At 29.9% G+C, this 15992-nt stretch overlaps 1 protein-coding gene across 1 annotated transcript; it reads right to left on the bottom strand.

Moving 5' to 3' along the window:
- Positions 1-4181: 4181 nt before the first annotated feature.
- Positions 4182-9579, bottom strand: LOC133306705 (uncharacterized). The gene is made up of 5 exons (XM_061507069.1): positions 8916-9579; positions 6977-7026; positions 6775-6852; positions 5900-6512; positions 4182-5126 (listed from the first exon to the last, which is right to left on the bottom strand). Exons 1-5 carry the CDS (start codon positions 9060-9062, stop codon positions 4587-4589), a joined length of 1428 nt encoding a protein of 475 aa, XP_061363053.1. The 5' UTR covers positions 9063-9579; the 3' UTR covers positions 4182-4586.
- Positions 9580-15992: the final 6413 nt, after the last annotated feature.

Raw genomic sequence — 15992 nt, forward strand, 5'->3', positions numbered from 1 at the left:
TCGAATTTATACGAGTAATTTTTGAATTTGATATTTGTTTTGGTAAGTTTGCATTTATTAAAGGATTTAATATTTTTATTTTTATTTCAAAAATTATTTTTTATCACACTCATATAAAAGCGAGTGACTTCTATTAATTTTTTCTTTTTTTTTTTCCTTCAAAATAGAACTCACTCATTTTTACGTGAGGTGATAGAGAACAAATTTTTGCAGTAAAAAAGAAAAATATTTGTTCCTTTATTAAATATGAACAAATCAACGAGAGCAGATATATCCTAACCAAAAATAAAAAAATAAAAGGAAATAATCATTATGAATAATGTAAATATGTTATTTTTTTATATTTAATAAAGAATGTAATGAATGATGGGAACATCCGTATACTACTGAAAATACTTTCGTTGTATCTCAAAAAAAAAATATTTTCGTTAAATATAAGCTTGGTAAAATAATAATAGGGTCAAGATCATTTTACACCAGTGTAAGTTACACTCTCAGTCTTGACCATTGATCCTATTTATATCTAAGGACTCTAATTTTTTAGTAATGTGAGCCATTAGATACAAGTGGATCAATTATCAAGATTGAGTGTAAGACTTCTAACTCTTACACTGGTGTAGGAATATCCTGCTCCATAATAATAATAATAATAATAAGTGCGTGGGTTGGACGCTCTGTTGAATACGTTCATCATCTAGTATCCGATAAAACGTCAGCTATTGAGGGAATGAAGCTTCCAATTCACGCTACTTCATACTTGTTTGTTGCAACAAACGATTCTTGCTCACTCACAAAACTATTTGGTCAAGCTTTTGTTTCGGTTTTTCAAACACAACAGTAGAATGTTGTGTCTTGGTAGGTGATTTTGGAAATGAAAGGAGAAGATTTTCAGGCAATTAAATTTTAATAGAATGTTGATTATGGTGCTGACATGAATGGATAAAAGAATAAATGGTTTCAATTTGGTGATTTTGGAAGTTATTAATCAGCAGCGTTTGTGTGCATATAGAGAGAGAGATAACTGAGAAAATTGTGAAGAGATATTGATAAAGTTGGTTTGATATGAGAGGTGGGGCAAAATCAAATTTTACACGAGGAAAGGAGGTCGGTCAAAGTGTGGTCACACACATGAATCATGATGCACATGCAGCCAACAAAACTACAGATTTAAAAGCATATACGGTTAATATTTAATTTGATAAAGATCACTTTGATGCAACATTATGAATGGGTAGATTTTAATCATTAGAGATGTCAATTTTTTAAATAAATACACTATGTTAAGTATAACTTTAACAATATGTAATATTCAAAATAAATACAAACTTGAGTGTAGATCATATAAGGATATGCGAGGAACAACATCAACATACGTATGATTAAATTTAAAGTGTAATATATTATTCTTTTTAAGCTTTGATATTCTTCAATCCTTGATCATCAACTCGTAATTATTATTAACATAGTTAAAATCTTTTCAAAAATTCTTAAAGCACTACACAATTTTGAGACATTGTACTTTTTCATAAGAAGCTATAACCAAGATTATTTTTGTCTTAACAAATGCAATAGAAAAGCTGTGAGAATGTGCCACAACACACGCTATTAGGGTCCTTGCCAAAAATTTAATCAAACTCCTTGAAAATAAATGTGAAAAATTATAGGAGGTTGAGTAGATATTGAGATTTATAGTTGGTTGGAGGGATTAACATATAATTGTACATAAAATATATATAGATGATACCGACAAGCTACTTTTTGTATTATGCAGAAATTCAAATTTTGAGCTTGCTTTTGATTGGTTAGAGAGATTGTCATTTGCACCTTGTTGTTCTTTAGAAATGGCAAAAGGAATAATTACTGGGGGAAGTTTGCCCTGTTTTAAGCCTCCACTTTCACCAAAATCTATATTTGCATAAATTGTTATTATTTTTACTTATTAAGTTTTAGGATTTGTTTTTTCTGATGTTACTTTAGATAACTTTATCTAATGTTCATCAAAACGACGTCGTCTTAGGACGAAAATTATGGTATTTTTGTAATTTTAATTTATTTAAGGGTTATAATAGTCTTTGTCACTCTAATTTTTTAATTTTTCAATTTCAAAATGACATCGTTTCGATGAACATTAGATAAAGTTATCTAAAGTAATATCTCAAACTTTTTTACCTAAGTTTTATCAGGTAAAATTGTAAATTACTATATTTCTTTCGGCTATGGTCATTCATTTGTTCTCACTTAACTTTTATTTAATAAATCCAGGTGATGAAAAGGCACCGTTGCTTCATAACTTTTTTTTGTTAGTAACTTGGAATGTCTGATACAGCTTACCAAATAGGAGTTACGTCACGTTTAGGAGACATTCAAATTATTATTTTGGGCATCAAAAGGCCATTCACTCAGGGAAGAATAAAAGAAAAGAAAGGAAAAATAAATTATTCAGAAAAAGGGAAAACAACTAATATATCCATTACCAAAAAAAAATTGTTATTTTAAATATGAGATGTGTTTTGTTTGTAATTGTGTAAAAAAAATTTATTTATAATCGATAGTATCATGTTTTAGTTGTAAAAAATTTGTATAGAAAATAGCACAAATAAATTTTTTTATCGATTTAAAATAAAATAAAAACAAGATAACATTTTAATAATTGCTAGTAAAAATAAAAACAAAATATTTTTACAAACTAAACGCACCTTGAACTTTTACATTTCTAATTTTTAGTACAAAAAATAAAATTAAAACAAATAACTAGACTTGAAGAGATAGAGTAAAACAATGTCAACTAAAGATATGAAAGAAATATAATTTTCATGTCTATATTTTTGCCCTTCTTATTAGTCATTTTATTAACAATTCTGTTAGTAAATTCCAAAAAATATATATATATATATATATATATATATATATATATATATATATATATATATATATGGGCTTAACATTTCTGCAGCTGCCGTAGATAGTGTTATCTACAGCTGACCGCCCAAAATGAACCGAGCTCAAATGTCATTTGTAATATCAAATTAAGCACCAAAATTATCATTATATATTTTTAAATATATGTTAGGAAAGGGTGTACAAAGACCGCCCAAGGGAATATCAGAACATGTAGTTAAAATAATCAAAACATGAATTTGAAACTTCCTGCTTGATTACGCTCATATAATTTATTTTTCTTTTTAAACGAGGCATGTTTTATTATTCAACTTCATCGTGATAAAAGACCAAAAGCTTTGTCTCATATTTTTGGTACATAAAGTTTTTTTTTTAAAATATATGAATATGAATTGCAGAATGGGAGATAGCTATTTGTTTGAATGTTTCCCTAAAATCCTACTCTCTACCAAAAACACAATTTAATTTTAAATTAACTATTATCAAACTTGACAAACAATATATATAAATTAGTTACTTATCAAATCATTAATTACACTTATTAAGCTTATATATTTTTGGTATTTTTATCAGGCAGCAACCCATAAAATCAATGGGCTGAAAATATAAGTGGGCTAAGTGAAGAAATATCCGTCAAAGTTTCATACCAGTACATAGCCTATGCCCGTGTTTATTTTTTGGACCACTTGATCATAGGCATCGGCTTCACCAAACCAAAAAACACAACAAATTAGAATAATAACATGTAACTTTACAGATTGCATATCACAAAACATAAAACTCTATAGACCATGAACAATTTTTGCTATATAGAAAAGTTTAGGGTAAAGGATTTCTCCAGTCACCGGAGATAAAATCACGAGCTCAAAACGACATCGTTTTAGGATGGAAATCATGGTATTTTTTTAATGATAATATATTGCAGGATTATATTAGTCTTTATCATTATAATTTTTTAATCTTATAACCCAAAAACGACGTCATTTTGAGCTGGAAGATAGAGAAATAGTTTTTCCAAAAGTTTATTGATGAATCTATTTTGATTTTTAAAAAACAAAAATAGTTTCCGTCATTTTATGTATAGCTAGCCACTTTATGATGATAGACAGACCAACAGCTTAATTGATCATACACTTAAATTCTGCAGAGCTATTTTTTGTTTCATAAGTTAAGTTCATAAAGTAACACTTTCCGTCAATGGAATGCTAACTACATAAAATTTTGGTGAAACAAGGGTCACCATGTTGCAGAAGGTCAAGAATAAACCAAGGCAATAACCGGCGTTAATATTCTCACTAATCACTTCCCATCCATCTAAAGTAGCAACACTTCACTTTTGATACAAACAAAATTCGTACTTACAATTATGCTGACAAAAAAGATGCAAGTGGTGACTACTTTGATTGTGGACTTCTCCACATTAGTTACTATTGTTTAGAACTATTTCATATATTTCTAGAATTCTAGTCAGTTCCCTCGTGCAGCTTATCAGAGTTCCTTTTGTTTGTTGCACCAACCTAACTCTTTAAATAGTACAAAGGCCCTCTCACTTGGGAAGGGTACAAGTAAGGGTAGATTAATCGCAATGTTACATTGCATTTTTTTATCTACGTCCTTTCCTTAAGGCAAGAAAAGAAAAGAAATCTAACCAAAAAGGAAAAATCTTTGTACAAATATTGGTTAAGGCACTATGACTTTGTTCTAACCCTTTTCTTTCCTTTGATAGGTGTTGCAGGCCTTTGACCTGGTGTCCCACGTCCAACCTTTTTTGGTCTACCAAAAGCTTTCTTCTTGACAGGTAAGCATTCCACTGAGGATGGGGAATCAACTTTACTTGGTTTCTTAGCTCCATGTGACAGTGACACCCCAGATGCAGAGTTGCTGCCACCAACTGCTTTTGCAACAATTTTTCTGTTACCTGGTCGTACACTTCTTGGTTTCACATGATGGTTTTGCAAAGGTAATTTAATACACACATTAGCCTCGGTGGCTTTGCTGCTAATACCCTTCAAACTCTCCCTCAATTTTTTGGTTACAATGTCTCTTAGCATTAGAGCAGACTTATATTCACGAGTGCTCTTGGAGTAGAAGACTAAAGAATTGTTAGTTAGTAGCAGCAAGTCTCGGAAAAGTTCTTTGACTGACTTGATTGTTTGGTTGCTAATTCTTGATCTTATTGTGTCAAAGTCCATGTGCCGCCGGATCATTTTCTTGTACCTTCCTCTCTTCTGTTGTAAAATAGGATAGTGCACAATTAATAATGTAATGACTGCATAATGCCTTGAATTTCCACTTGTCAAAAGGAATACAATGCAAAGATGCAATTTGTACATAGGCAGCTTAATGATGTGTTCTTGGTGATGGCAGAAGAGGTGAAAATTGATAAAATATAAAATACAGACGAGAGAAAATGGAGTAATGAGAAATTTCGATTTTCACTTGTAAGTTCTTTGTGGAAGATGTTTTAAAAGAAAAGGTTAGTGAAATTTATATTCATCCCTGTTGCCTAGTATTTGCAAAACTAGAGAATGAAATGTATAATTTCATAATTATTATATTTTTTCTTATTAATAATATTTTTATCCAAAATATTTAAAAGTAGTAAAACCATCAAATACTTTGTTTGAACTCTTGAACATTGAACCTCACCTATTTTTCATTCTCAAATGTAATGAAATTTATTTGTTAAGGTGGTAAATACAATATGCTAACTACTTCATTTTCATTCTTCCCATTTTATTCTCTCAAAGAATGCATTTATTTCCAATTCCTCTTATTATACCAAATCCCCTCACCCTGCCCTTTCCCCATGTTGTCTCTCTTTTATGAACCCTCGTATTTGACCAAAACAAAATCACCCTAGAGAACTATCACTAGTCACTGACTCACTAGATAAAGGTCAACATCCATTTATCTATCATCAAAAGCTTTGTGATGAGAAAACTCACAAACTAGCTATAAATGTAAAGGGATACGATGGAACTCTTTTAATTACACATACCTGACTATCAAGTCTGCGACGGAAGGCTGAGGCACCTTTAGTTTCGAAAATAGAATCTAAAATCTCCATCATATTTTCAGTCTCATCCTTTTTCAAGTTCCTATTTTGATCATCTAGACCAGAAGATTTGGCAACTTCACCGCAGTTGCTAGTAGAACTTTCTTTACACCATGATACAACATCAGCTGAATCCAGTAAGTCACTTTCTCCCACACTTGCTTCCTTAATATTTATGCCACAACCCTTCCTCTTCCTTTTCCCTCTCCGTTTTTTTAAAGTTCCTCCTTGCCCTTCATATATAGTATGTGCCAACTTATCTACATTCAAAACTTTGACCTGTTCAGTAGAGGGTGAAACTTCAGGCTTAGTCTCCATATCTTCAGCAGACACAGCTGCAACATGGCATTCAGGAGACCAGTTTGTCCTGGTTTCATGTGTGAAACTCCCAGCAGATAGCCCATCCTTTGAGGTATCTTTAGTGGAAGATTCAACTCTCTCCAATTTCTGTGAAGGTACAGGTAATTCTGGACTACCTGAACCATTGTCAACATGACAATCATCTTTTTCCTCATTCTTCCCAGCCTTGAGGAATTCAAGCTTTGATTCAAGAGACCTGAAACAAAGATATTGAGTAAACTATACCCAAAAAAAGCATAGTAGTTTTCCAACAAATATCCCCCATCAGGACTGTGAATTTTAGAGTACCACTTGTGGTAAAAAACTATAAGTAATTGAGACTTGTTATAAACAGCTCCACATTAAACCTCAACTTGCAAGGGTATGGGAAATTGAGACTTGTTAAATTCAAGAATAAATAATTTATTGTCTTGTCACAAAAATCTCCGCTTGAAGAGAAAGATAACCATGCAACTAACCCAATAGAATCTTCAGATAGCTCTAGAGCTCTCTTCAGCTCTGCTACTCTTTTCTTCCTAAGCTCCTCAAACCAAGCCCTGAGAACTCCATTTTACCATAATACAATGAGATACACCATACAACTTCTATGAAATCTTCAAAGGGTATTCATCAAATCTATCTACCTAAGGAAATTTATATAAACAAAAACATTCTACTTACATGGTCCCAGAATACCGCTGTTGCAAGTCTTCATACTTGGCTTTACAGACCTACAAGCACAAGGCGTAGTATAATTCTTGTACCCCAATTTACGTTTAACTTGTACAATTTATCAACGCAGATTAATCCAAAGCTATGATTATGCTTGAGTCAAAACAACGACAAGAAAACACAAAGCATATCCGTTACCTAAATGGCTTATTTTATTGTTCTTATTAATTAAAACAAATTTTTTTTAATACTCTGGACATTTTACACAAAATGGGTATGCTTATAAGGATTTCTCTATGCCATGTGCTGATGCTGATTATCAAAGTTATAATGTATGCCACCTCCGTGACCATGTGCAAGCGATGATGTAGGTGGTGTAACATACTTCGACTAAGTGGTACACCAATGGCGAACAATTCGCACGTGGATGCCACCCATTGTGTATAAGACACGTGTTGTCCACCGAATCGTTACTCTAAAATAGTAAAATCTCTTTTATGTATCTTTAGTTAATAATATTCTTTCCTTAGCAAGTAGGTCGAACGCTTTCCATATTGGAATGGTGTCACAATCTTTGATTTCTGTTACGACCCAAAATAAAAACATTCTTTGACTAATAATTGATTTAACTATATTCTTTTAGCGTATAAACCTATTATTAGACAAATTGGAATAAATTATAAGCAACGAAATCAGATTAACGAGTCAAGAGAGATGGCTCACGAGACACGAGTCACGACCGCGCAATGGTTATGCTTCCGAATTAGAACCAAAATAAAATAAAATAAAATTGCCTGAATATGAATATTTCATTTTCCAAATCTACCTACTTTTTTGGTTGTACTCCTTTTTTAATATTTTCTTGGTTATGTTGTGTGTTTCCATTTATAACCCCTGATATAACGCATTTCCTTACATATGTGTCTTTGACTAGAGGATAATATGGTTCTTTTAGATATAACGCTTCAATATATAAAAAGAGATCTTAAGAACCTATTTGGATCCTTTTATTTTTAAGCTAGAAGTTATTTATAAGCTAAAGCTAAAAAAAATAAGCTAAAAGCTGTTTGAAAATTATATAAAAGTTTTAACTTAAAAATTACTTAAAAGCACATATTTCAAGAAAATTATCTTTCTCTCTATTTTCATCACTCTTCATTTAAAAAAAAAGCACACAATTCAAGAAAAACAGATAAGAGCTTAAAAAAAAGCTCCTCCTAAGAGCTTTTAATTTTCAGCTTTTTTCTTCGTTATAAAAAAAAGAGTTTTTCGTTATAAGAGCTTTTCCCAAAATCTGTTTGGCCTAACTTATGCTTATAAGCAGCTTCTAGCTTAAAAATAAGAGGATCCAAACAGACACTAAATGACATAAGTTATATCATTTTAGGAGAGAGATAGACACAAAAAAACAAAAATCACAGGAGAGAGGAAGTGAGTGATTTTTTTAAATTTAAAATTCAAATTTTCTGTGTCTATATCTCTTTTAAAATGACAAACACTTTTCCCATATAAAAATGGTCCAGAAGATTCCAGGACCGTGCGGGCAGCTTAACAAATACAATAAAAATTGCCCTTTTTAACCTTTTCTTTGTCGTAATGCTGAAAATCAACTTGTACCAAAAATGTAAATAATGGAAATTAGTTAAGGAAAGATAGTAATAATAATTCTTTAAATTATTAAATATCGTTTATGTAATATTCTTAAAATATTAAATGCATATATTTTTTATTTAATCTAAGTTTTTTTATTAAAGAAGATATCCCATTGTAAAGAAAACACATTGGTAAGTGGTAACAACCACCGAATAAACAACGAATTTCGGATTTCAAGTACAAAAATTTAAATGTATGCGAAACTATTTTATTTTTTGTCTTTTTTTATTTTATTTTTAAAAAGAGAGGATAAGAAAATAAAATTCAAATTTATTAATTATTGGTGTTTTCTTACCTCGGGGGTGAAAGTGTACGGACAAACGGTTCGGGCTCGGAGCTCGGCGGCGACGACTTTCCAGTCTCGGGTCCCGTGGCGGAGAACGGCCCCACCGAGGAGGAGCTCCTCCCAAGTGCCCCATCTCCCCGTCACCTCCGTCCCCATCACCGTCCACGTATACGCCCCCTGATCAAAACAACCACCGCCACGATTTTCCTTTTTTAATAATATCCTGCGCAACCGGCTCACGTTAGCAAACGCCGCCCTCGTAAAAAAATAAAACAGCCACCACCCTCTCCGGCAACCGAAAAAACCGGCAAAAGTAGAACGTAAAGTTATTGTGGCAAAAAAAACAGGATTCTGGGAGTCGGAAAACTGGTTTTGGAGATGTGGGTATGGAGAGACAAGGCTGCAAGAGCGGTTTCCCGGCGGGAATTGTGGATAAATAGTTTTTTTTTTTTTTTTCCCGGTTTAAGGTGGTCTCTGTATGTGTTTTATTTTTGTTGGGTTGGTTTTGTTGCGTAAAAGAATGTAAATTAATTAACAGAGTATGCGTGAGACAAGGGGCTGAGGGATTCTATTTGTTGCGCACAGAAAGGTTTGAACTTCGAAGTGAGAAAGAAACTCCTAACAATATTAATCAAAAGCATATCGGAGAAACAATGGACGATAAGCTAATTGACAATTGTATTTTGCTAATTTTAGGGATTCTCCTTTTCTCTCTCCATCCTATTTTCTCTCTCCATTTGGGGAATTTTTTGTGAAATGACGATATGCCCTCCATCCCTTTTCCTATATTCTTCTTGTCTTGTTTTAAAATTTAGAGATTAATGGATACTCTGACAACCAAGTTGTGTTACTATCGAGTGACTACTAATTAATCTCACCGTTAAATCGATTATGTTGATCCAACGGTTATATTTATTTTCTTGTATGGTCATGGTTTCTCAAATTTAATACTTTATATTTATTTCTACCTTTGTATGGTTATGATTTCTCATATTTAATGCTTTTACTTAAAATATGGGAAATCATAACCATATAAAGATGAAAATAAATATAACCGTTAGATCAACATAATCGATCTAACGATGAGATTAATTGTTAGTCACTTGGTAGTAACACAACTTGATTGTCACAATATTCTTCCCCATTAATCTTTAGGAAATATCTCGAAAATGTAAAAGTACGTGAGATTTATATGGAGTTGTGTAAATAAAAGAGAGAAAAAGAAAATATGAATTTTATACACTTATATATATATATAGAAGAGAAAATTATCTCTCATGACATAAATAATATTAATTATTAAAATTTACAATGTTAACATTTTGTATTTTTCACTCTTTTTATAAAATTTATGAATATTTACGAAGAGATATTAGAAAAATAAAACTTGTATGTATAAACTGGGTGTTATTATACGTTGAACATAAGCACTTTTTAATCATATGGTTATGATTTATTCATTAATTATTAACTTTTAATAAATTATTATAATTAAATATACAAAAAATATTAAAAAGTATTATAATTAAATATTTTTATAAATATTCTTGAATTATTATAATTAAATATAAGAAATTTAGTGATTAAAATTTAATATAAGATTTATTATTGTACGTTAATATAAAAAAATTCTAAAAGTATAATCATATATCAATTTGAATTTCGTTGATAGCTTTTTGCAACCAGGTTAACGTTATTCCACAACCAATGAGATAACACTTAGGGGGCGTTTGGTTGATGAATTTTTTTTGAAATAGTAGGGAAATGTAATAGATAGAGAAATGATTGGAAAGATAGATAAAGTGAGATAGGTAGAAAAATGCAAAAAAAAGTTGTTTGGTAGGAAAAAACTTTACTGGGAAAATTAGGTAACTTTATGAAATCAACAGTGCATTAAAGGCCAGATAACCGGTTTTCTGAAAAATCCCACCTTCAAATTGAGTTTCTAAACAGTGCGGATATCTATGTTTCTCATAAATCCATACAAATCGGATAGATGGGTTTTTGGTGAAAATACGTTGAAACAAACATGGTGTTTCTAAAAGTCATACTTGAGAAACATAGATATCTGCTGAAAAGCTCCCAACCAAACACCACCTTAGTGATTTATCTTTAATTTCCATTGAAAGAAAATCTCGTCCTCTCCTAAATATTTAGGTTTTAATATTTTTATAATGAATGTAGACAACTGATCTACATTCACTTCTAAAATGACATCGTTTTGAGTTGAAAAATTAAAAAAATATAATGAAAAAAATTATTATAATCCTAAAATAAACTATAAGTGCAAAAATACCTTGATTTCTGTCCCTAAACAATGTCGTTTCGAGCTCAATGTAGATAATTTATTTATGGGAAAAATATTTCTGCAGTTAATGCAGATAACTTATCTGCATTTATTCCCAAAACGACGTCATTTTGATATTGAAATCTTAAAAAGTTATAAATATAAAGATTATTATAACTCTGAAATAAATTAAAATTACAAAAATACCATAATTTTCGCTCCAAAACGACGTCGTATTAAACTTACTGTAAATAACTTATATGTAGTAACTGCAGAAAAAGCGAACCCTTTATTTATTTAAAAAACCCCAAATATTTATCTTCAAAAAATCGAACCGGCTGAATGCAATGATGTGAGTTTGTTTAGTTTATATTTTGAATTTTAAATTTTAAAATTTACTATTACTTTTTCAAATGGAGTTATCATCATTTAAAGGAAAATTAATTTCACAGTCCTTTTCTCTCTCCTTCTTCTTTTTCTCTCCATCTCTCCTCTCTCTTCCCGGCTTATGTGAGCCAGGTGCACCAAATATTCGCTCAATCTAAAGAGAATCATGACATACAAGAATCCAGTCATCTTATAGACTTTCAGTTAACAGAAATTAGAAAAGACATATATTACAAAAAAAGAAAAAAAAGAAATTAGAAAAGACATATACTTCATCTCACATTCTTCAATTTCATAATCATTTTAATGAATTTGTAATTTAATTGACACACAGTAACCCTATATCATTTTTTTATATATATAACTCTCTTATCCTAGCCAAAATCTTTTTTTCATGTAAATTTACAATGCAAAAAATGTAATTTATTTTACATGAGAAATCTAAACTACCAAATATACTAATATCATGTGTTTGACGTAACCTAAAAAAATAGTGTGATAGGATATTGGTATCATATATGGTGTTTGAAACAAACTATACGGTGTAATGATATGATATCAACATATAAAATATAATTTTTAATGGAATTTCATACCATTTTTTAAAATTAATTTTTTAAACTTATATACACATTAATTTTTATTTTAAAATATTAAAAAAATTTAAAGTCATTATTTTAAATAAAATATATTAAAATATGTAGATAACTTACAAATTTTTTCAAAATATATTAAAGTCATTAGGTATACGTATCCAAATATGGACTTATCATTCGTGAAGGAGATGAAGTATGAGTATCATCCTCTAGCTTTTCTAGACATAGGTCTACATACATCATCAGAATATGGGATCAAGTAACTTATTGGCCCTATGACTAGGGGTGTAAACAGGATAGGCTAGGTTTTGACTTAAATAGGCTAAATTTGTGTAAAAAACTTTGGTCTGGCCTGACTTGTTAGCTTGTGTATGCCCAAGTTACAAATCTGACATGACCTATATTTAAAAAATAAAAGTCTTGGCCTAGGTCTGTTAATCTGTTTAAACCTATTAAACATTTCATAATTAAAAAAATAACTAAAATAATATTATCTTATTATTCAAAATTATTAAAATAATAATTTATTTTATTTTATTTAAAATAAATAATATGATATAGGTTGGTCTATAGGCTTTTAGGTCCAACATGTACAAAAAAAAAACTATGGTATGCTTTCTAAATAGGTTTTTTTAAAGACCTAAGTTTATTCTATTTGACTATTTATAATAGGCTAAGATTAACCTAACATAAGCTAGGTCATAGGCCCATGTAAGTCAGCTTAACTCATTTACACCCCTACCTATGACTCTTAGACCTCTTGAGCTAGATCCTAGTCATTTTCCAACTAGACAAGATTCACATGGCCATAAGATTCCAAACCCATGAAATCAAGGTATTCATCTTCATGTAACTTAGACAATCTTGTTTCATTGATATGTCCTAATCTACAATGCCATAGGTAGAATTGGTTATGTAATCTAGGTCTTTACACGTCAACATTGAGAATTTATGTTCCCATTTCCAAAACATATAGCCCATATACTAAGGATGCTAATATCATTTATGATGATAGAAAACTTGTCATATTTTATTGTAATTGAAAAATCAACTTGTTCCAAACAAGATATAAAGATAATGTTTCTAGAAATACTGGGAATATAAAGACAATAATTATTCAAATACAAAATCAAGCTTGTAGGCATAACAAGGTCTATATTTTCTATAGCTAATACAACAACTCTTACTCCATTTTCACTCTGAGATCCAGCTCATTTTTCTATAATTTCTCAGGATTCTTTAGTACCTTCAACGCATTGTAGATATAAGAACCACAACTGATATTTAATACCTCAATTTTTAAAATTAAGTTTTAAATTAATTGTTATTATTAGTGGTGGCATATAGGGGTGGTCAACTAAAGTGGTGGCGTGGCGTTGACGATTATAGGGGCTCATGGTGATGGGTGGTAAGTGGCAATTATGGGGCTGATCGATGACGATGGCGCCGTGGTTGTTGGTGGCTGGTAGCTTGTGGTGATTGTCAGTGGCAATATTAATTAATGAGTGATTAACTGGCAATGGTAGGAGCAATGGTCGATGGCTAATGGTGGTAGTGGCTGACTAATGACAAGGGCTGACCCTGACGTGCCCAACAAAATTTGTGTAAAAAGAGTATAGGTACATTTGGAATAAGAATGATGTGGCATTTGTTATTGTATTGTGTCCATTTCTAACTCAAGTCTCTCTTACAATAATTTATCATGCTACAAGCTAGATAAAATGAGTCAATAGAATAAACTTATCATATTATGTTAGTTGATAAAAAAATTTATAATAATAAGATATGATAGTTTTTTTTTTTTGGTAAACTATGATAGCTTATTTTATCTATGTCCTATGGGTAGGATGAAATCCTCCTTTCCTAAATTAAATATGTCGTGAGATTGCTAATAGTAAATACAAGTTATTCTTAGACTCCTTGTCAACAAGTCTTCGTTATTATTATTTTTATTTGCTTTTCGACTTTCATTATATTTTTTAGAGGGTAAATTTTTTATTTAATTATGTAAAAATTGTAACAAGATCACGTGGATAAAAGACTAAATTGCTACGTTTTTAGAAACTATGTAGAAATACTAGGGGTTAGAAAATAATTTTCAATAAATCATCATGCATAAGTCCCATTACTAGGTGAATTAACTTTTCTTTTTATTCTGAGATTATAAATTTATAAAATGCAATTCCTAAATTAATAAAGTTTTGAAATATAAGGACATAAATTAAAATAATTGTATACATGTGAATATTTTTTAAAAAAGAAAAGAAAAAGAAAAATTAATTATTAAATTAATTTATTGATAATAAATTAAAATAATTATTACTATTATTAAAAAAAAAATTCGTCGCAAATTTCATAGGAAAAAAAATTTCCGTTGTCTTTCGACAAAGTGTTATCCAACAGTGGAATTCCATCAAAAATTCCGTGAAAAAATTATTTTTCAATGGAATTTTCATAATTTGCAATGAAAAATTCCATAAAAAATATGAATATTTCTAGCATCGCGATGAGTGATAAACTAACTCTTTTTGCTTACCAAAAAAACTAACTCTTTTAAATTTCCTAATTTTTAAAACCTTTCAATCTTTAAGATATTGAAATAAGGGGAAATGATCTCTGTTAATGAAAGAAAATGAGAAAAAAATTAAAATTAATTAGATTTAGATTATTAGTGAACTTTATTTAGAATTTAAAATTGTAAATTTTTGAAATAATTTAAAACTGTTTACGTTCTATTTCACTGAATTAGTTTAAATTTGTATTTCATATGTTTTGAAGAATTTAATTTTTTTATGAGTTTATATATTAAAATTTTCAAAAAGTAAAATAAAAAATCGAAAGAATCTAAACTGATTTAGATTGAATTTATATCTTGAACAGAGTTGATTGAATAATATTATAAGAAAATTACTTTAATTAGATCGATTAAATTTTTATTTTTTAAATTGATATAATTTAATCTTCAAACACTCATAATAAATTATGTAATAGGTAATATACAATCAACCTCAAAAAATGGATAATTTTCAACGATGCTTATTGCATTATCGACTAATGTTGCAATAACCATAAAATACAAAAATGATGTATGTTCATGACTTCATTCAAAGCCGCATGACTTTACAATAATAATTAGTCAACTTCTTGAACAGACAAAAAATGCTCGGCTAGATAGTGGAAATATTAAATTATAGGATCCACTTTGATACCTAATTTCTAAAGAAGTATTATATTATTATTATTATTATTCTTATTATTATTATTTTGATTGGCGTTTATTATTATTTTTAATTATAGGTTTAGTAATACAAGTACGTAAATTTTTATGAGTTTATAATTTTTATTACCCATTCAGTGATATGTAATATAAAGTCAGCACATTAAAAAAAATGTAATAATCCTTTAAAAAGCCAAAAAAGTTCTTGAAGTGTTTCATAAAATGCTAAGAGATGACATAATTAAGCATGATCCACGTCCGAGTCTACCCTAAAGAGCACATTGTGTGGCGTTTTCTCTTTTATAATGGAAACAACAGTAGATGCAGTCTTGACATAAAATTAATTGCCAATCACTATCAAGTATATAATAAAATGAAGCTCATTTGCTTGGCTTCTGCGACTTCCACAATTACATAGGTAACTACGTACTCAATATACCAAAGTTGCACACAATAAATGGAAGTAACATGAGATGAGACCCTTGACTTCTTGGAACTTTCACCCGTCCTAAAATGGCTGTATTTACATACGGGGAACACTTTTTTTTTTTTTTTTGTATGTTATAGGAAAATAGTTATCTCATGTTATAGAAATAAAA

The sequence above is a fragment of the Gastrolobium bilobum genome, unplaced genomic scaffold (genome assembly GCF_033153095.1).
Source record: "Gastrolobium bilobum isolate Gb01-03AN ecotype WA unplaced genomic scaffold, APGP_CSIRO_Gbil_v1 utg4375, whole genome shotgun sequence".
In the NCBI taxonomy this organism is placed as follows: domain Eukaryota; kingdom Viridiplantae; phylum Streptophyta; class Magnoliopsida; order Fabales; family Fabaceae; genus Gastrolobium; species Gastrolobium bilobum.